Here is a 25,089-nt window from a genome sequence, read left to right on the forward strand (position 1 = left end):
GGCCCAGATTCACTAAAGATTGCGACTCAATCGCTGTTGACCAATTCTCTGGCCGATTTTTTAAACAGCGATTGATTCACTATCTTTTTTGCATGCAAATGATTTGCACGGAGGTGCAAATCATTTGCATACAAACTCCCTGACTCAGTCGCTCAGCAATTGAGTTGGGGCAGAGCTTCCTGTCACGCTGTCAGGGCTTCTGAAGGCTTTTTTTCTTTTTTTTTTTTTTTTTAATGGGCCAGATATTTTGCGTGTATTACACACGCAAAATATCTAGCCAATAAAAAAAAAATAATGAAAAAAAGAAAAGCCTCCCCCCTCCTTGAACCCCCCAAAAATGGCAGGAGGGATACCAAATCCCTTCTGCCATCGGCGCTTCCCCCACCACGTGCAATAAAATGGCAGGAGGGATGTCAACTTCCTCCTGCCATCATGCTCTTTCCTTCCCTCCCCCCAAAACAAATGGCAGGAGGGATGCCCACTCCCTCCTGCCACCGGACGCTCCCCTCCCCATACATCTAAAAATTGGGAGCAGGAAGGGTGCTCAGTCCTTCCTGCTCCTCAGCCTCCTCTGACAAACTGGGGCCTTAGGCCCCACCCCAGTGCTAATGTGATGCACAGGGAGGGGCCTAAGATCCTGATTGGTTCAGGCGCCTCAGGCTTCTCCCTTGGGAGGGGCCTGAGGTGCCTCAGCCAATCAGGGACTTCCTTAGGGTTAGGTATTGTAGGTTTTGGAGGTGTTTTGGAGGTCTCACCATAAGGAGTTTATGGTGAGATATACTTCTGGCACCATTTATGTGAAGTTCGCAGCAGTGCCTTCTAATGTGGGTCAAGAACTGGTTGAGTGGAAGGCGACAGAGGATAGTGATCAATGGAGATCACTCTGAGGAAAGGGATGCTACCAGTGGTGTGCCTCAAGGTTCTATTCTTCGGCCTGTTCTTTTTAACATTTTTATAAATGATATTTTGCTGAAGGGTTGTTGGGTAAGATTTATCTCTATGCGGATGATACGAAAATCTGCAATAGAGTAGACACGCCAGATGGTGTGAATAACATGAAGAAAGACCTGGCGAAGCTTGAAGAATGGTCTGAAATTTGGCAGCTAAAATGTAATGCTAAGAAATGCAAGGTCATCGATTTGAGCTGCAAAAACCCAAGGGAATGGTACAGATTAGGGAGTGAAGAGCTTATGTGCACAACAGAAGAGCGGGACTTGGGTGTGATTGTATGTGATGATCTTAAGATGGCCAAACAGGTTGAAAAGGTGACGGCGAAAGCTAGAAGGATGCTATAGGTTGCATAGGGAGAGGTATGGCTAGTAGGGAAAAGGAGGTATTGATGCCCCTGTATAATATTTTGGTGAGAACTCATTTAGAATATTGTGTACAATTCTGGAGGCCGCACCTTCAAAAAGATATAAAAAGGAGTGAGTCAGTCCAGAGGAAAGCTACTAAAATGGTATGTGGTCTTCATCATAAGGCATATGGGGACAGATTTAAAGATCTCAATCTGTATACTTTGGAGAAAAGGCAGGAGAGGGGAGATGTGATAGAGATGTTTAAATAAAAAAATTACAAAAAAAATGTCACTCACCAGCAGTGGGCTACCTCTCTAAGATCCAACATTGAAATTCAAAAACAGGAAGAAGTGATGTTGCCTGCCTGAATGGCAACATAACTCTCGAGCTCCGACAGGGCTCGAAATAACGCTGTTTAAAATGCTTCCCAAGAGCGGTATTGTTCCTCCAAATATGCTTGGTGCTAAAAGAGCATAATGAAGACGCCGACAATCAAAGTTTTCGCCACCTCGAACTGAGAGGAAGGGTGATCTGCGAGGTCTCGGTATCACTCCCTCTCCCTCCCGGAGAGCTAGGGAACCGAGGGAGAGCACGGAGCGGAGAGAGGAGAACACGGAAGAGATAAGGCAGTCTTGGCTGTTCTTGGTACCCCAACCCCGACTGATTGCTGACTGGTCGCGTTGGGCTCGGTTTGGACAGACGGACAAGAGTGGTGTGAGACATGGACAATAACAGCCATTCAATGGGAATATATGGTTAATCGCCATAAATTGGATAAATATCGCTTTAATGATACATCGAGTGGCAAACAGATAATGAAAACTCTGAGATCTCCAATAGTAGTTTCCAAAATGGCATCTCCAGGACAGTCTCAGCTATCACCAGCATGGAAAATAATACTGCAGCCTTGAAAACGATCTTGGAATCTGGATTTTAAGATTTGAAATCAGAAATAAAAGGAGTAAGAGAAGATCTTAAAATAGCCCTCACCGAGATCAGAGCGGGGAAATGAGTGAATTGAGAAGCCGTGTTGAGGCCTCTGAACAACATGTATTGCAACTGGAAGGAGAATTAATGGAAATTAAAACAGTAATGGCTCAACAGACAAAGGAGATTGCAGATTTACAAATGCAAACGGAAGATTTAGATAACAGGTCCAGGAGATCTAACCTACATTTTAAAGGAATCCCTGAATCTGATCAATACAAAAATTGTATGGAAGTAACAAAAGATTTTTGTAGCCAGCTATTGGGCCTTGAAGAGACAGTGGACAAAGCTAACATTACTATTTTAAGAGCTCATCGTAGCTTAGGGGTGAGTAGACCAGATACCCCAAAAGATATTATTGTGTGCTTTGGAGACTATCTATTTAAAGAAAAAATACTTCAAGCTGCTCGAAAATTCCCACAATTCAGATGGAATGGAATTGTAATAGGAGTTTTTTAAGATTTGGCTCCTATGACTTTACAGAAAAGAAGGGCTTTTCGTAAGGTGACCCAAGTCTTACGCTCAGAGAGCCACAGATATAGATGGCTGTTCCCTTTTGGATTGTGGTTGACTATTAATGGAAAATCATGCAGAGTAGATGCAGTGGAAGATGCTTGGACTGCTTTAAAAGATCTGGGCTGTAATAACTTGCCCAATGCTTCAACTGGAATGATATTGAAGAAGACAGGGAGACCAGTGGAGACCTTAGGCATGGTTACCCGATCGAACAAGAGACTACCATCATTGGAGAAATGAGTAACAACAGTGAGACTGGAGTATAAACACTGAAGGTTTTGGGGGGACTTATGAATGATTGAAGAAAGATGCACGAGTGATATTAGGGAGGGAGTACGGAAGTATAAGGCGGATCAAATATATGGAAAATGTTTTTAATAATAAATATGAGAGAACTTGATATTATTTTTGAGAATGGAGCAAGACGATACTACCATGGTTTTAAAGAGTAATTAAGATTGGGAGGTATATAAGGATAGTAGCCTTTCGGAAGGAACTTTATTCTTTCTCGATAGTTGATCTGGCATTGTCTGGATCGACATGTATGGGGGGAAGGAAGGGAGGGGGAATTTGTGGGAAAGTTAGAGGTGGGGGGGAACAAGAAGGTGAGATTACAGATAGAAGTGCTCAGGATCGGATCTTGGAATATTAATGGGATGAACAGTCCTGGGAAAAGGAGCATTATTTTCCGGGAGTTGAAAAAAATGTGGTGTGACATTTGTTTACTACAGGAGACCCATTTAAGGCCCAGAGATGTGAGATGCCTAGAGAATCTATCATTTGATCAAGTCTGGACACATCAAGGGCAAGATCCTGTTAAAAAAAAGGGAGGGATTGCAATCTTGGTGAAGAAGGGGCTGGGGTTGATCACAGAACAAGTATATCGAGACTCCCTGGGGAGATGCTTAGCTTTGAGAGGAAATTTACAGGGACAAAGAGTAACAATAGTGAATGTCTAAGGCCCTAATACAAATCAGAAGGAGTTTTATTGGTCTTTGCAGGGTGAATTGTTATCTTTTCTTCAGGAGGTGATAATTCTAGGGGGTTATTTTAATATGTTCTCAAATGGATGTTTAGATCACTCTAAAGGGGGTAGAGATTCAATCAGGGGACACATTCGGGCTTTTCGAACATTCATGCACTCTTTAGGGTTGATAGATTGTTGGCACCTTCTGCATGGAACCCAGCGAGATTACACTTATTACTCTCACGTACAACAAACTTATACTAGGATAGATGGTCTTTGGATTCATAGGAATCAATGGGGAAAGATAGGAAAGGCTGAGATCGGAAGTATTCAAATATCTGATCATGCTCCAATGTGGGTGGAATGCACAGGGTTGACATCTGGGAGAAGAACCCGCTTAATGAATCATTGCTTAACATCCCAGAGGTAGAAAAAGAAATTCTCCGTAATATAGATGAATATTTGGAGTTTAATGATAAAGGAGAAATATCAGATGGGACTCTATGGGACGCTTTAAAGTTAGTTTTACGGGGGATCTTTATTAAATGGGGAGCCCGATTAAAACGTCAACGAATTCAAAATCAGCTACATCTAAGGGAACGCCTACTCTCTTTGGAAATAATACATAAAAATACATTAGACCCACAGACACTGATACAAATACGCCAAATAAGGGGAGATCTGCTACAACTTCAAATGGAAGAGTTTAATCATATACGAGAGCTTTTTCGGTCTTATAAATACGAACATAGCAACAAATGTAGTGCTTAACTTGCCCGTTATATCAAAATTAAACAGGCAAAAACATCTATTACAGCAATCTGAGACGACAGGGGACAAATATAGGTTACAGACAAAGAAATAAGTAACTTCTTTTTGGAATATTATCGACAGTTGTATAATCCTGATGAAAATGGAGAAAAAATTGGGATACAGTATTTTTTAGATAAAGTAGATTTACCAGAGTTGTCACTAGATGAACAAAAGTTATTTAATGAACCAGTTACTCTAGAGGAAGTAATGGGGATAATTTGGAATATAAAAGCTGGTAAATCTCCAGGATTAGATGGTTATACGGGCTGTTTTTATAACAAATTTGGTGCACAGGTGGCACCACTATTACTATTACTGAGTATAATCAATGGGATCTCAGAAGGGAGTCACTTACCTGACTCCATGAGGGAAGCAAGTATAGTGATCCTTTTGAAACCTGGGAGGGATCCACTGAGCTGTAATTCATATAGACCTATTTCTCTGTTGAATGTAGATGTAAAAATTATAGCAAAAGTTATGGCTGTACGATTAGGTAAATTACTTCCTAGTCTGATCCATATAGATCAATCTGGTTTCATACAACAGAGACAAGTATATACGACGCACTTTACATTTGATGTGGCATGTAAGGAAAAATCGGGAACAGGCGGTGTTGATGGCGATCGACACTGAGAAAGCGTTCAATCGGGTATCGTGGGACTTCTTGTGGGCTGTCATGGAAAAGATGGGAATACGGGGACTCTTTAATATATGGGTTCAAGCACTATATTGGGAGCCCTGAGCATGTCTTCAGATTAATCAGACATATACAGAATTATTTTCCATTACAAGGGGTGCAGACAGAGTTGTCCACTCTCCCCACTGCTTTTTGCTTTATCCATAGAACCATTAGCGACATTTATTCGAAATCATCCCCGGTTGAAGGGGATTCAGATCGGTGACATTGAACACCGTATAGCCCTATTTGCTGATGACATTCTTTTATATATGGGAGAACCAGACCATACCGTGGGACCCTTATTGCAAATTTTTGAGGAATATGGAGAAGTATCTGGATTTAAGATTAATTTAGATAAAACTGAAATTATGAATCTCACATTAGAACCATCAAAAGCTGAGGACCTTCAGCACCTGTTCCCATTTAAATGAACATCTAAGGGTATAAAATATCTAGGTATTTACTTATCAATGGACTTGGATACTTTATATGAGGCTAATTACGGACCAATCCTTCGGAAAATCCCGGGAGATCTACAACACTGGAATGGGCTGTGGCTTTCGTGGGGGGACGCATAGCAGTCTTCCAGATGAATGTTCTACCCCAACTACTATTTTTGTTTCAAACTCTTCCGATCTCCCTGCCCACTCGGATGTTTAAGATTTTACAAGCAGAATTCAAAAAATTTATCTGGGTAAATAAAATGCCTAGAATCTCTCAGAGAGTGATGTGGGTAGATAAAGCTCAAGGCGGAAAAGGGGTTCCTAATCTTAGATGGTATTATCAAGCAGCACAAACACGGATGTTACTGAATTGGGAATTGAATACACATAAATGGAGAGTACAATCTTTGATCCCTCAACATAGATTGTCTACTGGGCTTTGGTCTTCACAGACAATTCGGCAATGGAAACTAGAAACTGATAATCCCTATATAATACATTTACTTACAATATGGGGTAAACTGAGAAAGGAATGTAACCATGGGGTAATATCTTCTACTATGGCCTCGTTGAGGGATGAACCCCAATTTATGGTAGGTAAAACTAATCCAGTATTTGACAGATGGGAACAAAATGGGTTGTCTATTTTTCGAGATTTCCTAAGTACAGGGACTTTGCTCTCATTTGAAGCTTTATTATGCATACCAGGGGTAAAAAAAGGGGACTATTTGGCTTATTTACAAGTAAAACATTATGTAGTGGCCCAAGGCTGGGATAAGATAATGTTTTCTGGAACTGAACACTTAGAACAGCTATGGGCAACATTGCAGAAGGTGCCTAGAACTATCTCAGTTATATATAAATATCTACAGGGGAGAGAAATTCCTAAATTGAATTATCAAAAATGTTGGGAAAGGGATTTAAACTGCGTATTTACTACTAAAGAATGGGACATCATCTGTACCGAGGTAGGCAGAGTATCTGTTTGTGCATTGATTCAAGAAAATGCTTACAAAATATTGAGTCGTTGGTATTATACTCCAGAACGACTCCATAAGATGTACCCTCAGATCTCAGATTGCTGTTGGCGTTGTCACAATGCTGAAGGCAATTTTTAACATATATGGTGGGAATGTCCTATACTAACACCTTGTTGGACTATAGTAGTGAATTCTTTGTCCCACTTACTAAGGGTATTGGTCCCCAATACTCCCCAATGTTGCCTATTGGGGCTCTTTACTATCTGTGAAACTAGTTGGCAAATACGTTTATTACGTATGGGGCTAGCAGCAATTAGATGTCTTATAGCTACCTATTGGAAACAACCCCAGATACCAGATGAATATGAATGGAGAGTGAAATTCTCAATGATAGGGAAGATGGAAATCTATGTAGCTAAACGTCGAGGGTATTATCAAAAATCGTTACATACTTGGACTGTTATCACTAAGAAATTGAATCTATTGAACTCATAATATTATGAAGAGATCTGGATCCTAATATACATTTAATAATAGGGGGGAGGGAGGGATTGATTTGATACAACATATGAATATATTTATGACTATTAAGCTTATGGCTATATATATATTGTTAAAATGGATTTCCTATTTTGTATGTTTTAATTATGTTTAAATTTCAATAAAAAATTTCTTAACTAAAAAAAAAAAAGAAATTCAAAAACAGGTGGAGAAAAAGCCTCAAAAACGTTTTTAGCATGCAGCAATCATTGATGATTCACAGCTGGCATTCTTTTTCTTATCATGGGCAAAAAACTCACACCCGCAGCACAATGTAAAAAGATCTAAAAGGGGAAAACTCCACTACTGTGCACAGTATTTTTAATTATTTTTTATACATTTAAAATTTTTAATTCATTTTTTCTGTAAAAACTTTTCAAACTTTTTATGTATAAATATATGAAATATAAGGTTCAAAATACAAAATCGCTGAAAAAGGAAGCAAAATACTTAGCTCTGGCGCCATAGGACGTAACTGGAAAGGATCCACCAGTACAGACTTCTTCTTCTTTTTTTTCAACTGCAAGCATAAGCCTCTCACAGTACACAGCCAAGTTCATGACAGAGCCAAAACCTCCAACAAGCACTCGTTTCACCAACACATTTGGTTTCTTCAGGGATTCTCATAAAAACTTCCAACAGCCACAAAATTCTCCTTAAAAAATTTTCCAAACAGCTTCCAACAGCCAGAAAGTTTCACACGTGCTATAAAGCTTCAAACATGCTATAAAGATGTACTGCAGTTTTAGACATCTATTACTGAGCTTTATAAAAATGGGATTTGAAGACCATGCAATATGGATGTCTAAGTGTCAGTATTTAGATGCCCAAAACTAGAATAGAGCTTCTAACATAAGGATCATAGTTAGTGTATTATTATTGCTTTCATCAAGGCCAGAATTCCACTGCTTATATGTACAGATAGCAGCTGACTATTGCTGCTATATGTATAGTTGAGCGAATGCCCTCATTGCCCTGGCACTTTCTGGATGATACAGGAGCATTTAGAGGAATTTTCAATGGCGGTCTCTGGCAAATTTTATATAGTCTGCTTAAAGGGCTAGATTCACAAAGCAAACCGATCATATACCGATCGGTTTGCGACCCCTTTACTATCAAATTTCAATCCGGCCTGATTCACTTACCTTTCCTGCAATCCGTTTTGAATCCATGCATGCAAATGAGGTGACACGCATGCAAACTGGACACAATTCACAACACCAAATTTCCAATCCGACTGGGCTGGCCAATCACCTGAAGAAGCGACTGCTGGGGACCAGTCGAAAACGTCTTTCCAACTGGAAGCCCTGCTTTCTGCCCTGCAATCTCTCCTGCCTGCTCGCCCCGAATGCTGCGCTGCTTCTTATCTCCTGCTGCTCGTCTTTCCGATGCTCTTCTCCTGCCTGCCCAAACTGTGCCTGCCCTGAACTGCCATGATTTCCTGCCTGCCTTCCCACCTTTCCCTGCAGTGAAAGCCACGGGCTCTAAGCGGGTTAAAACCACGGGCTCCATTTATCTTTTTATTAGCCTTGGTAACTGGCTGAAAGTGACCGATAGAACTCCGGGCTGCTGTTTGTCACGCGCTTTAGCTCGTGCATGTGCCTCTATACTATAACACCATCTCCATCCTCCTCCTGCCCTGTGTATCCTCGCTGCCCGGTATCACTTCTGAGCCCAGCAGAATAACCCAGAAACTACACAGGGTTAGTTTAGTTCTTTGCTCTATTTTTATCAGCCGCGAGCATGAGGAACTTTTTTTCTCGTGCTCCACATTACAGCGGCAAGGTGAGGGCGGCAGCTGGCAAGAGCGGGACCAGCCATAGGCGTCCTACCACCACCTATGTTGACTGTTTTAATTGGTGCTAAACAACACGGTAATTGACCACGTCATTTAAAACCAATTAATTACAAAAAAAAGGCGTTGCTACACAGCCTCTGGGACCAGCAGCTAGGTCCCGGGCGGCTAGCGGTGTATAATGGTACTGTAGTCCAGAAACAGGGTCAGTGTTAGGGAAGGGCAAATAGGGCAGCTGCCCTAGGCCCCACCGCTCCAGGAAACCTGTGGTTTGGGCATCTCTTCCTTTTATTTGGCCATCTCCCTCACGGTGCTTTTCCAAACCAAAGTTTTCTCTCTCAGAGGGGCCCTGACGTGGCAGCCGTTCTCACTAGTTATATATGGCTGCCCTGAAGCTTCTCCTCTGATGCAACTTCCTGTTTCCGCCAGTTCGTGTCAGAGGAGAAGCATTGGGGCAGCCATATGGAACTAGTAAGAACGGCTGCCACATCAATGCCCATCTAAGTGAGAAAACTTTGGTTTGGAAAAGTGTCCACGAAGGTGAAATGAAGGGAAAGAGATGGCCCGACCAGGGGAAGAGGTTGAGTGATGCTTTAGGTTTATTTCATAGAGAAATAGGGGGGACACTAGCTGGAAGTGGGGAGGAGAGAGAAGAGGGGAGGGGAGCAGACACTGAATGGAAGTGGTGAGGAGAGAGAAAAAAAGGGCACATGCTGGATTGGGGGAAGAGGATAGAGTTAGATACGGGAAGGGATGAGGGAAAGAGGTGGCAAACTATAAGTAGACAAAATGAAAAGAGGGAAATTGAGAAGTGGATAGTAAGAAAAAATTTAAAGTAGACAGAGGCAGAAAATAAATTGAGAAGAAAGACCAGGGAAGAAAAGGAAGAGGAGAGGGAGATGCCAGATCATGGGGGGAAAGGAATGAAAAGAGGGACATTGAGAAGTGGATAGAAAGAATTTAAACTAGACAGAGGCAGAAAATAGAGACGGAAGACCAGGAAAGAAAAGGAAGAGGAGAGGGATATGCCAGAGCATGCGGGGAAAGGGAGGAGACAGATACCAGATCTGGGTGGAGGAAAGGAGAAGAGAGAGATATTAAATGTGCTGGGGGGTAGGGAGGGAGGGAGAGATAGAAAGGAAGAAGACAGATGCCACACCATGGGGCGGAGGGAAGAAGATGGATGCCAGACCAATGGGGGGAGGGAAAGATGGAAGAGAGAGGCAGAGAGTTTTTGGAAGAGGCATAGAAAGAGAGCAAATGTCATATGAAAGAGACAGAGAGAGGGAAGACAGTGGATGGAAGGAAGAGAATGATGAGAAGATGAGGAAAGCAGAAACCAGACAACAAAGGTAGAAAAAAAATTTCTCTCTTATTTATTTATTTTTGCTTTAGGATAAAGTAGGTAGCTGTGTCGATAAACGTTTATAAATAGAAAATGGATATAAGGTGATCCTTTTATTGGACTAATTGTAATACATTTTTGACTAATTCAAAGACCAAAAACCCCCTTCCTCAGGTCTGGACAGGATATTGTAAGAGCAGTATACTTTACTGACTTGAGAAAAGAGTCTCTGGCTCTTAAAGCTAATTGAAAAATGTATTAATCCAATGTCCAATAAAATGGTATTATCTTATTTTCCATTTTTGTTTTGTCCCCCCCCCCTTTTTTTGCCCCTTTTTATGAAGCTGCATTAGGCTATTTAATCGCCAGCTGTGGTGATATTAGCTCCGACGCTCATAAGAATTCTTTGAGCGCTGGAACTTTTACCGCTTTGGCCTGCAATAAAAAATCCTAATGCAGCTTTATAAAAGGGGGGAGTGGGTTATATGTTAATTTGAAAAGTGATGATTGCTATTTCTGTTTTTTCAAATTTACTTTTCTGTCTATATATTTTGCACAATATTAGGGGACTTGCATCACTGTTTCTGTTTCTGTGGTGTTGCATTGTATGCAGAGTCCAGCTTCTTGGTGGTTAAGTTTAACTTTTATCTACATAGTTCTATTTTATCCCCTTTACAAAACTGTAGAGCGTTTTTTAGCACCGGTCGCGGTGGTAACAGCGCCGATGCTTATAGGAATTCTATGAGTATCTGAGCTGTTACCACCATGGCTGGTGCTAAAAACGGCACTATGGTTTTGTAAAAGAGGGAGGGGATAGTTTGTGATTACATATTTTATACTGGGAAAGGTGTTTTCTGTGTTCTGTGTGTACGAAAGACCTGGTTCTCTGTTAGTATTGACTGTGCAGGATCAATCTGTACTAGTCTGGCTTGTTTAGTTGTACAATGGGTGTATTGTTGTTCTACTGCTCACTGCAGTATGTAAGATGCTGCCTTTTCCTTGAAACACTCATTTTGTGTGACGTGTGGATTGTTACTAAAAATCATGTTTTTTTATATAGGTGAGGGGGGTGTCAAAAAATGATAGGTCCTGGCTGTCACATATGCTAGGTACGCCTTCTTGTTAGCTATTATAATTCACTCTTCTCTTTCAGAGATTATATAAAAATACACATGCCATTTAAAAACTAAAACATAAAATAAATGTAACAGTAAACATTTAGAAATGTTACTAAACCACAGTAAAATTCACAGTGACTCTGGCTTAATGGGATTTTATTGCTGAGTAGCTGTAAATTTAAAACAGCTCCTATAGGGGGTGTTCCCACTATTTTATATTGCAGATCCTGCACTAACATTCAGATTTAAAAAGCATTACCTACTCCTGGTTAATGTGGAAGGCACTTAGCATTTCCTGTTTAGGAGATGGCAAGTGGTCCTGTGTTAACTCTCACCCCACCCCCCTTTTACTAAACCATGATAGCTCATAGTTCATAGGAACTCTGAGCATTGGGAGCAGCACAGAGCATTCAGCGCAGCTCCCTGTGCTAATAACCGCTATCGCGGTTTAGTAAAAAGGGTGGAGGCTGTTAGGCAGTTAGGGGCTGATTCTATAAAGGGTGCCTAACTTTATTGGCAAAGTACCCTTAACAGCCTCAATAATTGTTTAAAAAAAATTAATTGAGCGATAGGCACCTATCGCAATGTGCTTAGTGGCACCTAAAGCCTGAGTGGGTGTTTCTATAGGCGGAGCATGTTAGGCATGTTAGGTTAGGCTAAGCGCAATTCTCCAAAAACTTAAGTGCCTCATCTATATTTCAGGCGCCAAAGCTTTTACATAGGCACCACTAGCTGCGATTCTGCAAACAGCACCTAAGGGCTCCTTTTACGAAGGCATGTTAGGGCCTTAACGCGTGGAAGAGCGTGCACTAAAATGCCCCACACGCTAGCCGCTACCGCCTCCTCTTGAGCAGGCGGTAGTTTTTAGGCTAGCATGTGCTATAGCTAAAAACACTAGCGCACCTTCATAAAAGGAGCCCTAAGTGTGACTGACACACAGCCAGCACCTTTTCTTAGGCACTGTTTATAGAATCAACCCTTTCCTGCACAGTAAGTAAATGCATTAATTGCCAAACACTTTCCATGCCATCTTTCTGCACATGCCACATCCCCAGATACAAAAAGCATTTAGACCAAAATTCTATATATGGTGCCAAAAATCAGCACAGATAAAATGTTGTGCTAAGCCTGGTTCTACAAATGGCATTCAGAGTTAGGCACCTTCTATAGAATAGTGTTTGGTGCTAGAATCCATACCCAGTTTTAGGTATGAGAATTTACACCAAGTAAAACCTGGTGAAAATTCTTGCACCCAAATTATGCTCAGATCTCCTTTAATCTGTAAAACTTAATGTAAATTTGAGGAACACCCCCAATCTTCCCATGCCCCTCCTATCACCACACCCCTTTTCAGATCCACACATAAATTCTTGCACAGCAGTGGCGTACCAAGGGGGGGGTGTGGGGGGCGGTCCGCCCCGGGTGCCAAGCCCTGAGGGGGTGCTCCTGGTCCAATTCCCCCCTCCCTGCGTCCGGTTCAGCTCCGACATCTCGCATCTGGATTCCTCCCTGCACCATTTACCTGAAGCAGCCTGCAGCAAGATCGCGATCCCAGCGATCCTTGCACTGTTTCGGCTGTTTCCTTCGCCACGGTCCCGCCCTCCTCTGATGTCAGAAGAGGGGCGGGACCGCGGCAGAGGAAACAGAGCCAAAGCAGCACAAAGATCGCTGGGATCGCGATCTTGCTGCAGGCTGCTTCAGGTAAATGGTGCAGACAAGCTGGGCGGATGAGCGGACCTTCGAGGTGGTAGGAGGGCGAGTGGTCCTGCGGAAGAGGGGGGTGCAGGCCTTCAAGGGGGGGTCAGGCCTTCGAAGGGGGGTACAGGCCTTCAAGGGGGGGACAGGCCTTCGAGAGGGGGTGCAGGTCTTCAAGGGGGGGTCAGGCCTTCGAGGGGGGGTGCAGGCCTTCAAGGGGGGTGCAGGCCTTCGAGGGGGAGTGCAGGCCTTCAAGGGGGGACAGGCCTTCAAGGAGGGTGCAGGCCTTCGAGAGGGGGTGCAGGCCTTCAAGGGGGAGACAGGCCTTCGAGGGGGGACAGGCCTTCGAGGGGGGGACAGGCCTTTGAGGGGGGGACAGGCCTTCGAGGGGGGACAGGCCTTCGAGAGGGGGTGCAGGCCTTCGAGGGGGGGTGCAGGCCTTCAAGGGGGTGCAGGCCTTCAAGGGGGGGAGAGGCCTTCAGGGGTGGGATGCAGACCTTTAAGGGGGGACAGGCCTTCAGGGGAGGGGGCCCTGGTGCAGAAGTACACGGAGGGAAGGGGGAGGGGTTCAAAGAGATGTGCATATGCCGGACTTTGGGTGGGAAGAAATAATGAGTATGAAAATAGAGGAGAGAGAAAGAGATGATGGACCATGGGTTTTAGGGAGGGTAGGAACAGAAAGGGAGAGAAGTTGGACACAAGGGATGTTGTGGAGGGGGGGAATAGAGATACTGGTTAGGAGGGTAGTTGGGAAAAGAAAGAGAGAGATGGTGGACCCTGGGGTGGTGGGGAAGGAGGGAGAGATGCTGGATGAAAGGGTAGTTAAGAAAAGGTGGATCTGTGGAGGGAGACGAAAAAAAGGAAAGATGCCAGACATCCGGGGGAGGGAAGGGAAACGGGGAGGACAGAGATGGCAGATGGATGGTTAGCATGCAGAAAGAAGGAAGAAGGAGACCCTGGCAAGCAAGTTATCGGAAGACAACCAGAGCCTTGGACCAATAAGATTTGAAAAATAACCAGACAACAAAAGGTAGAAAAACTAATTTTATTTTCTGTTTTGTGATTACAATATGTCAGATTTGAAATGTGTATCCTGCCAGAGCTGGTGTTAGACCGCAAACGTGAGCTAGGATTTAATAGAGAGAGGAAAAGTCCTTTTTGTTTCTTTATTTTATTTACACCACAGCACCAGTGTGGTTAGGAGAAGCCAAAGGGGGTTGAAAAGCTATAAAATAAACCCACCAGGATGTTTGAAAAAAACACCCAATTGAGCATTAAAATCGAATCGATAAACCAATTCAATAGGCTGAATCAAAAATTTTTTTCCTGAATCTGGCAGCACTAGTTTGTGATACTGTTGTAGACTTTAGGACCTGGGATTGGGGAGAGATGGCATCCTCAGTACTTTATAATGCAAGTGAAACGAGGATTTCGTCAGACTATTGAAGGGTCTGCAGAAGAAAAATATTGTATAGGCTGGGGACATGAGACAGCAGGAAATGGGAACTTTTCTTCCTTCTATTTTTGTGAATGACAAGGCTGAGGATATCAGAGAGTTCAGTTAAAATATGTGCTTTATAAGAAAATATAATAATGTGTTTTATAAAGTTTATAAGCATTGCTGGCCTACCCGGTGAGATGTTCCTAATGGTGGTGGTGGTGGCAGCGTGTCAATGTGTTGAGAGGAAGAGGTGGTCTGGGAAATTCTGCTGAGCAAACTTCGGGCCCATTTCCACCCCCTAATTAGTCCACTCCACTCAACTGGTTCACACACTGAGTGGGTCTTTGGGTGTTGTTCCTGGGTAGTTGTTTTGGGATCTCTTCCAGTGGTTTGTCAGTATCTCCTTCTGGTCCAAGGAAGGAAACTTTGTTAACCTTAGCATTGACCTTCAGAATATGTTTGTAACAGCGCTGCTTGTAATGTAATGTAATATATGAGGTTCAATAAAAAAAAATTTTCACTGCCTGTTTCTGTTCTGACCATTTATTCCGTTTCATGGTCATTACATAAAATATTTTTTTTACATGGGGGGGGTGTCAAAAAATGATGGGCCCCGGGTGCCACATACCCTAGGTACGCCACTGTTGCACAGATCCCTGTATCTAAAAATGAGTGCATACATTTTAATTAATGTCAATTAGCACCAATCATTATTAGCACCAAATTATCAGTGCTATTTAGCTTGTTCAATTAAACTGTGCATGGAAATTGCGTGTGTGTTCATATTCTTCCTGCAATTTTGAGCACCATATTTAGAATTATACCACATTATGCCTGGTTTACCACATGCTAACTTGGAAAACAGCATGAAGCCCCTTATTATAGCTCTGCACTAACAGTTAACATGGTATTGTTCTGCCCCTACACTAGCTGAATGATTCAGTGGATAGGCAGACTGGATGGGCCATTTGGCCTTTATCTGCCATCATGTTTCTATGTGTTTGATGCTATTCTCATTTATGTGTTTGATGCTATTCTCATTTATGGTGTGTTATGGTTTGTAAACTAGGTATTGTGGGTAATGTAGTCTCAGAACCATGCAGCCACTCCTACTTACCCATATATGCTCTTTTTCTAGTGGTCTTTCCCTTGTAAGACCTCCTCCCTTTCTTTCAGCTAAACCTGAATCCTTTGTCTTACTTCTGTGCCTCTTGCTCTCCTTTTCATCCTGTGCCCTGATGGGTCAGTTAAGGTGTGACCTTTCCTTGCCACTTCTTGCCAAGCTCTATTCCCATTGGTCTCACTTGCACCCTCCTCCTGCCATGTGGGTGCTCTTCCAAACTCTATGTTCAGAGCTCTTTCTCTCTCTTTCCCCTGCCTCCATCAGCAGCACATGGCTGGTCTTCCTGAAAAGAGGACTGCCTTTTTTACCTTAAGCCACCCATCCATATGCAAGACTAATTCAGCATTTCAATCCTAAGACTTGGAGCATCTTTCTACTTGACTTTTACCTCATTTCTGCCCTCTCTATATTCTTCAAATCTACCCCCTTCTTCTCCAACTGCCACATCTAGGAAAATCATCAATTGTGAATACATCTTCTTCATTTACTCAATAAAATATTTTTCAAAAAATCATAAGGACTTATCTGCATGTGCATTGGGAATGCTAGGTATAACTTTCTTTTTTTTTTATAATTCTTTATTCATTTTTGACTCTTGCAACAAGTATACAATATTAAATCCGATAATTTGTACAAATCACGACATTCTTAACAATTATTATCCATTACATATAAAAAAAAGACTCCCCTACCCCCACCCAACCCAATCATAAGTAATAAATTCATTAAATCACATAACATACCTCCCCATCCCCACACTAAATATATTCCTTACATATATATATATATATTTAGGTATAACTTAATGTTGAATAGAAGCAGCACAGGCTATATGGCTACAGAACAGGTATAAACTGGGAATTAAGGGCCTGATTCTCTATAGGTCCCCTAAAGAATTGGTGCTGACTAATGCGGCTGTACACACAAAAACACAAGAGTTAAGTACACTGTATAGAATCATGCTTAGCGCAGTCTAAGTGATGTTAGATGTCACTAGGCGTTCTAACATTAGGTATATCTTATTTATACCAGGGTTTTCTTTACCTAAATACCTGTGTCTAAGTTAGGTACATTAACCACAGCTTTGGACTAGATACCTACTTTATATAGAATCATGTTTTTCGAGTTAAGCACCTAATTTTCATTTAAGCCCAATTAACAGCCATCATGAAGCATTAAGTGCCAATTATCAGCATCAATTAAACCTAATAACCAATCAAGTTAGACACCTAACTTTAAGCAGACTAATATACAGAATTTGCTAGTAAGTGTTTAGTGCAGTTTAGTAAAAGGACCATCTAACACTCAGTACATTTCTGTAAAACATATAAATGAGTAAATTTGAGCTCGGGGCCGCATCTGGAGGGCATCTACGCATGTGATGCAGTGACATCACACGCATGTGTGCATGCATGCTACATGTCGCACACGCACATGCTCGTAGGCCCTCCAGACATGGCTCTGAGCTAGAGAAGAGGATTTTGAGGTGGGGGTGGGGCAGAACAGGGCATGACAGGCAGAGCTGGGTGGAAGTGTGTGGGGCCCCCATGTCTGGATTTTACAGTCGTAAAATCTGGTCACCCTAGTAAGGTGCAATTGACTTGTGTTCGAGTCCTAGTGACATGATGAACTACAGATCTAAAAAGAAATCGGTTTTGTGCTAGTCCGGTAAGATCCTCCTGTGTCATTACAAGGGAGAAAAAGACCCAAATCAATCCAGCGGAGAAAAAAACAAAAAGCTGTGGATACTGATGTTCTGGAAATTATTTATTATACACTTTTACACATTAAAAACATAAAGATGCAATTGTAATAGGCCAACCGGACCCTACATGGTCCATGTTTTGGCAAACATGCCTTCCTCAGGGGTCCATTGGTTCTCAAATGCTTGTTTGCTGCGTTTTTTGATTACATGTTTAAAGACAATTAAAATGTTATCAGTCTAATTCTTTATCTGTGCATTTGAGAACCATTGGACCCTGAGGAAGACATGTTTGCCAAAACATGGACCATGTAGGGTCCGGTTGGCCTATTACAATTGCATCTTTATGTTTTTAATGTGTAAAAGTGTATAATAAATAATTTCCAGAACATCAGTATCCACAGCTTTTTGTTTTTTTCCCTCCAGTGTCATTCCCATGGTTGCAGGAATACAAAACCTTAGGGCTATGGAGTGTCCACATTTTTATCAGAAGGACAATGTACAGCATTTCAAAACAGTAGGCCAGAGGAAAATCTTCATGACATATGGGTCATTTTCAAAGGGAATTATTCATGTAACAGCAAATGCTATGCAGATAATTTCCCTAACCAGCACTATCTGTAGAATATCATTGGTACTATATGGATAGTGTTGCTAAATATCCTTACAGACAGCCTTACCACTGTCTAGATGGTACTGAATGAAGCAGCAGATTATCTGTTTCCAAATACTGTACAGTTCAAACTCCTCTTACTGACTTACAAGTGCATTCACTCTGTAGTCCCTCAATATCTCTCCTTACTTATCTCCCCCTATGCTTCCCCCCATGAACTCCGTTCATCGGGTGGGTCCATCTTCCCTTACCCTTCTCCTCCACTGCCAACTCCTTCTTTCTTGCTGCGCTGTATGCCTAGAACAGGGTGCCAGAGTCAATATGTCATGCTCCGTCTCTAGCAGTATTCAAATCCAAGCTAAAAGCCCACTTTATTTGAAGTTGCTTTCAACTCTTAACTTCCACTCACTTCTCAGATACCTTTACCCATTGTATCATTCCTTCTACCAGAAACTCCCTAACCCTGAGATGTCCTGTGTATGTCTGTTGAATGTTAAATGTACAGAACTGAGTACACCTTTCAGCGCTATAGAAATGATAAATAGTAGCAGTAAATCCTATCCTTGAACTATGACCGTGGCTCTCTTTTACCTAGAAGCTGTGAACATGCTGATTTTGTAATATGCCTAGCTTCAACCCACCCAAGAGACGACCCAGACAGGAGAAAAACTGACTTTGTACCAGTAGCTTCTGTCTATGAAAAGAGATGCCTTTCTTTCACTTGTTAGATTACGAGAACATATATACTATGAAGTTCCGTTTCAGGCACCCAGCCTCAAATAGGATTTGGAAAGCACTGGTAGTTTAATGGAGATATTAAGTCTGCCATTGGAATAATTTGAATAACATTTGTAGCTATCATTTGACTGATTGAACCATGCACACATCATTTAAAATATACCGTATTTTTCACTCCATAAGATGCACTTTTTTCCCACCCAAAAGTGGGAAGAAATGTCAGTGCGTCTTATGCAGCGAAGGTACTTTAAAAATTTTTAAAAAAATCCCACCCCTACCCCGAAATACTTTTTTAAATGCCCGCGCCCCCATATGGCTCTCCCTAGTGTCAGTGAGCGCCCAAAACCTCCTCTCACTCTCACCTGCAGTGTCCAGATCCAGTGTCCCGCCCTCATGATGGGCAGGGCTTTACCTCCAAGCTGCTTCCTGACCCAGCGAGAGAGGTTGTCTTCCACACTGTGACCGCCGCTGACCTAATTACGGCAGCCTCCAGAGCGAACTTAGTAGGCTGCCATTGGTCTCCAAAGCACGTTGCCTCGGCTGCGGTTCCACCCCAACTCTGACATCAAGGGCGAGACCGTGGCAGAGGCAGTGTGCTTCGGAAGCCAATGGCAGCCTGCTAAATTCGCTCTGCAGGCTGCCGTAATTAGGTCAGTGGCGGTCACAACGTGGAAGACGACCTCTCTCGCTGGGTCAGGAAGCAGCTTGGAGGTAACGCCCAGCCTGTCGCAAGTGCCACGGCAGGATGCTGGATCTGGACACTGGGGGGGGGGGGAGAGTGAGGAGGCTTCCAAAGGACCTTGAGGAGGGACAGGGAAACAGACTTGAAGCCAAGGCAGATGCTGGACTACAGGGGATAGAGAGGAGAAACACACTCAAAATTTTAGCAGAAGGATGATAGAGAGAGGGAGAAACAAAAGGGAGGCAGAAGAGAGGGGGGCAGATGATGGACTTGGGGATGTATAGAGGGCAGAGAGAGAGAGACTGCAGAGAGGTGGAAAGATTCTGGACCAGGGAGGAAGGAAGGAAGGAGAGAGAGAGAGAAGCAGAGAAAGACCTGGAAGAAAGGAGAACAAATACTGGACTTGGGGATGGGATTGGGGGGGGGGGGTTGTAAGCAAAAGAAAGACAGAGAGAGATAGAGACCTGAACCCAAAGGGGATGGGGCTGGATTGTGAAAGGAATGTTGGATGCACAGTCAGAAGGAAGTCCGACCAGAAACTAATTAAATCACCAGACAACAACATAGGTAGGAAAAATGATTTTATTTTCAATTTAGTGATCGAAATGTGTCAGTTTTGAGAATTTATATTTGCTGTGTGTATATGAGAAATGAAAGGAAAAACTTGCATTACAATTAGTATGGGAGGGGGGGACAGGGTGCAGAGCCGGGCAAGGAGTGTGGGATTGGATGCAGAGCCTGGTAGAGAGTGAGGGGGCTGGGTGCAGAGCCTGGTATATGTTAGTACACAATTTGGTTGAGAATGTTTTTTTTTCCTTGTTTTCCTACTCTAAATCTAAGGTGCGTCTTATGGAGCGAAAAATACGGTATCCGAGACTGTGCTGAAAAGTTCTGAGCCCAACTAAGAAGAAAATGTTGTGGATATGGTTCAATCTGAAACAATGTCAAAACATAGAATTTCATTTCTACAAATTGGCACTTAAAATAAGATAACACTCTTTTTAGCTACAGTAGCAAAATAATGCTCAGAATTTAGGAAGTTGGTTGGTTTGGGCTGAGAACTTTCAGCACCCTCTCGTGTTGATATTGGCTAAGATGCCAAAGAAATAATAAAATAAATCCAGAAATAAATAATTATAACTCAGTTTAATATAATTTGTAGGATGTACCTCTGAGTATATCAGTTCCTATGCTTTTCTATAAATTATATACAAGAGTCCAACTGTTTTAATGGAATTCAGCAATAGATGTGAAAAACAAAGCTATGATTCTTTCCTTGGCAGTGAATTCGAAATATTATGGAGCTGCATGAAAAGAATTATAACCATGTGCTCTGAAGACTTCTTAAAAAAAAATTCAGGATAGCTGACTTGTTTTTGCTTCCGTTAAATTCTGCAAGAGGAAGTATATAATGCTACCAAAGATTTTAATTAGAAAGTAAGATTTAGGGGCATTGCTTTTTTAACTCATTCTCTCCCCTTTTTGCCTTTTGTGGCACACAAACTCAGCCACAGCCATTCTGAATTGCTTTAAAATGGAACACAGCTTCAGGTCAAAGAGCAGCTTGTCAGTGTTTAGAGAAAACAAAAATGATTTCCCAAATCATTCCAATATGTTTTCTTTTCCAAACTGACATACACAGAACATACGGGTACTTAGGAGTTGGAGGCAAAGAGCAGGATTGACTAAAGTGCTTTAAGGGTAAGGGTCCTATATTGGATATATCACCTTTCTGAGGTATAACCAAAGCAGTTTACATTTTATATATAGGTACTTTCTCTGTCTCTAGTGGGCTCATAATCTAAAGGCTCATTTTACTAAGCTGCGGTAGCGTTTATAGTGCGCGCTGAAGATTAGCGTGCGCTAACTCCCGTGCTACGCGGAAAATACTAACGCTAGCTCTCTGGAGGCTTTAGCGTCTAGTGTGCGTGGCACTGTAGCGTGCGCTAAAACCGCTAGTGCAGCTTAGTAAAAGGAGCCCTAAGTTTTGTAGATGGGACAGTGGAGGGGGTTAAGTGACTTACCCAGGGACACGAGGAGCCACAGTAAAAATGAAACCTAGTTCCCCTGTTTCTCAGTGCATTGCTCTAACCATGAGATTATTCTTCTAATATTGTGTTAGCACATGCTAATACACTTAACGTGTTATTATTTATTCAATTGAACCTCTTTATTAAAATCTGGTATATAATGTACCTTTTTAATATGCATTAGTTCATCAATGCTGTACTGCCTTTGAGTAACCCTAAAACTGCAATAAAAATTAATAAGTTTATATTAGATATTTAGACATATTAGTCTGAGACAGAATTAATTCCACTAAAATCATAACAAAGATATGACATCTAATTCAAGCCAAAACAAATATCCATGTAGAACTGAAAAATCATCTTTCTGTGGCTTATCAGGGCACTTGACTGTTTTATGTCTAAAGGAGGAATGTGCATAGTCAAAAAATTACATTTTAGATAAAGTACAGCATTAGTAGTGAATGGAAATAAGGTTTTGCAGCATCTCTGTGTTTTAACTATGGCTATTTTTCAGGGTATGGAGTGGCTCTCATGAATGTATTGAGGCCTACAGGCACAAAGTACAGACAGCAGCATACACCTTCACCTAAAAAGACCGAGACGAAACATACATCACCTGAATCCAATTATATCTGGTGAACTCCAACTTCTGAAACTGCTTCCATTACACAAAGTTCACAGCCCCCATTAACCTTTCATGTGTTGAATATTAAAATGCTATTCTTTACAGTTACCATCACTGGCCTGGATTTTATTAGCTTTATGATAAACCACTCTGCCCTTATTTACTCTTCATTTTTAAGTTATATTAATTCTTACATGCAGCTGCAAAGAGTTCTCAATTTCTGTATCATTTTTATCTTTGAAACGGTCTTATTTAGTTCTTTCAATTATTGTGTCAAAAGTCAGTGACAGAAATTTGTAAAGTCCTGAACATAAGAATGTTACATACAGTTGATACACAGAAACAATGTTGTCTTGCGTTGTATTTTACATTTTTATTAAAGGAAATATTTAAAATGTTAAGAACAGCAGTTTTTGCTTCTTACATTAGCTTGCAGAGAGCTCTATTGAGATAATGTTGTGGTAGTAACATTTAAGTAACATAATATATAGTAGACATAAGAAATGACATTTGTAATGTATAAACTTTAATATTGGTCTTAAGCAGTTTAATGTGTATATGGCAAATCAAATGCAGTCTTTTTCTAAAGATCTTTTACTATTGATCTCTTCATGCCAAATAAAATGGGCTGCCTGTTTTTCCTGGGCATGGCTGTGTGTGGTCCTTGGGGGAGAGAGGGTGACTCGTTTGCTTTCATTTCATTGAGGTTTTATTTACTTATAGCAGATATTCTTTCAAGGAATAACAATCAAAAATAAGATGTGTCATCACAGAGGCATGGGCAAAGCAGCTGCACTGAGGCTCACAGGCAGCAAAAAGATGTGTTTCTTCATGGCTGTTTTTCTCTTCCTTCTTTGTGTTTTATCTTTTCCATCTAGGCAGGTAATCTTAAAGCTCCATATTAAAAAGAACCATTCCCGTTTTACTCCATTGCATGCCTACAGTTCGAGATCCAGGTTCTTAAGATACTATATTGGGAGCAAAACCAGACCTAGTTCTGTCTGGACATGGAACCATAAGATCACACTGAGTTTCAAGATAAGCCCAAACACTCACTGCTTATCAGAAGTCCCTCACTGAACTAGGAACTTTGAATCACTGACTATCTTCATTTGAAGCACATTTATGCATCAGTAGTTCGAATCTTCAACCAAAATGTGATGCATGAAGATTCAAAATAAGTGGAATTTCTACACACCTCCCTTTCAAGGTTGTGCTCTCCAAATCTATTAAAGTAATTCCAAAGTAACTGCCAACTATGGTTCAGTAAATTAATCATGAAAAAAACAGAAAATGATAATCAAGCCGCAAACTTTCCTCCAAATGATAAACCTTAATCTGTTACTCAGGAATCAATTTGAGGCTCATTTTGTTCAGTCTCTTTATTATCAAAGAAAATATCAACACCACAAATACTCAACAACCAGAGGCTATACAAATACATTACATCGGCCCATATTGCAGATAAGCTGAGATTTCATTCAAAATAATACTTTAGTATTTTACAAACTTTAATTAAAAAAATTATACTTTTTAATTGCAGCTACCTCCTCATACTTTCTAGCAAGACATACATTATTCCACCAAGCATTCATGGACAAAGCAGTATTATCCTTCCACTCAGATGATCCGTATTGCTAGAGCCATAAGTATATCAAATATCTAGCCCTCTCATATTAGTTGAGACAGAGCCAGTAGCGTACTGGGGGTGGGGGGGCGGTCCACCCCGGGTGCCAGCCCTGAGGGGGGTGCTCCTGGCCTTGCCGTTCAGTCCCCCCCACCCCCGAAGTATCGCTCGCCCCACTGACCTTCCTGCACCACCTATGAAGCAGCCCGCAGCAGGATCGAGATGTCAGTGATCCCTGAGCTGCTTGGACGTTGCTTCCTGCGCCGCGGTCCCGCCCCTCCTCTGACATCAGAGGATGGGCGGGACCGTGGCACAGGAAGCAGCGCCGAAGCAGCGCAGGGATCACTGACATTGCGATCCTGCTGCGGGCTGCTTCATAGGTGGTGCGGAGAGGCCAGGGGGGCGATCGGTCCTTCGGGGTGTGTCGGGACATCAGGCCTTCAAGGTGGGGCGGGCGGGCAAACTTTCAAGGGGGAGGGGGGTGACAGGCAGGCAGGCCGGCCTTCAAGGGGGGACAGGCCTTCAAGGGGGGGGCAGGCAGGCCTTCAAGGGGGGAGGCAGGCCTTCAAGGGGGGGATAAGCCTTCGGGGGGTGTGCAGACCTTCAAGGGGGTGCAGGCCTTCAAGGGGGAGGGACAGACCTTCAATGGGGGGCAGGCAGGCCTTCAAGGGGGTGGGACAGGCCTTCAAGGGGGGACAGGCCTTCGGGGGGGTGCAAGCCTTCGGGAGGGGTGCAGACCTTCAAGGGGATGCAGGCTTTCAAGGGGATGCAGGCCTTCAAGGGGGGGGACAGGCCTACAAGGTGGTAGGACAGGCCTTCAAGGGGGGTGCAGGCCTTCAAGGGGGGACAGGCCTTTGGTGGGGACCCTGGTTTAGAAGTACACGGAGGGAAGGGGGTGTTCAAAGAGACGTGCATATGCCAAACTTTGGGGGGGGGAAGAAATAATGGGTCTGAAAATAGAGAGGGAGAGAGATGATGGACCATGGGATTTAGGGAGGGAAGGAACAGAAAGGGAGAGAAATTGGACACAAGGGATGGTGTGGAGGAGGGATAGAGATACTGGATAGGAGGGTAATTGGGAAAAGAAAGGGAGAGATGGTGGACTCTGGGGTGGTGGGGAAGGAGGGAGAGATGCCGGATGAAAGGGTAGTTAAGAAAAGGTGGATCTGTGGAGGGAGATGAAAAAAAGGAAAGATACCAGACTTCCTGGGGAGGGAAGGGAAATGGAAAGGGAGGACAGAGTTGGCAGATGGATGGTTAGCATGCAGAAAGAAGAAAGAAGGAGACCCTGGCAAGCAAGTTATCAGAAGAAAACCAGAGCCTTGGACCAAC

At 42.6% G+C, this 25,089-nt stretch overlaps 1 protein-coding gene across 3 annotated transcripts in view; it reads left to right on the forward strand.

The window, feature by feature from the left end:
- WIF1 (WNT inhibitory factor 1) overlaps positions 1-22,776 on the forward strand; it is a 240,146-nt gene extending 217,370 nt beyond the window's left edge. For all 3 annotated transcript variants that reach the window (XM_033959664.1, XM_033959665.1, XM_033959667.1), the window contains one exon: positions 22,020-22,776. In XM_033959664.1, the coding sequence (XP_033815555.1) occupies positions 22,020-22,144 (125 nt within the window). In that variant the 3' untranslated portion in view covers positions 22,145-22,776. The remainder of the gene's footprint in view (positions 1-22,019) is intronic.
- The last annotated feature ends 2,313 nt before the right edge of the window (positions 22,777-25,089 follow it).

This window comes from Geotrypetes seraphini, chromosome 9 (assembly GCF_902459505.1).
Source record: "Geotrypetes seraphini chromosome 9, aGeoSer1.1, whole genome shotgun sequence".
NCBI classification, from domain to species: Eukaryota; Metazoa; Chordata; class Amphibia; order Gymnophiona; family Dermophiidae; genus Geotrypetes; species Geotrypetes seraphini.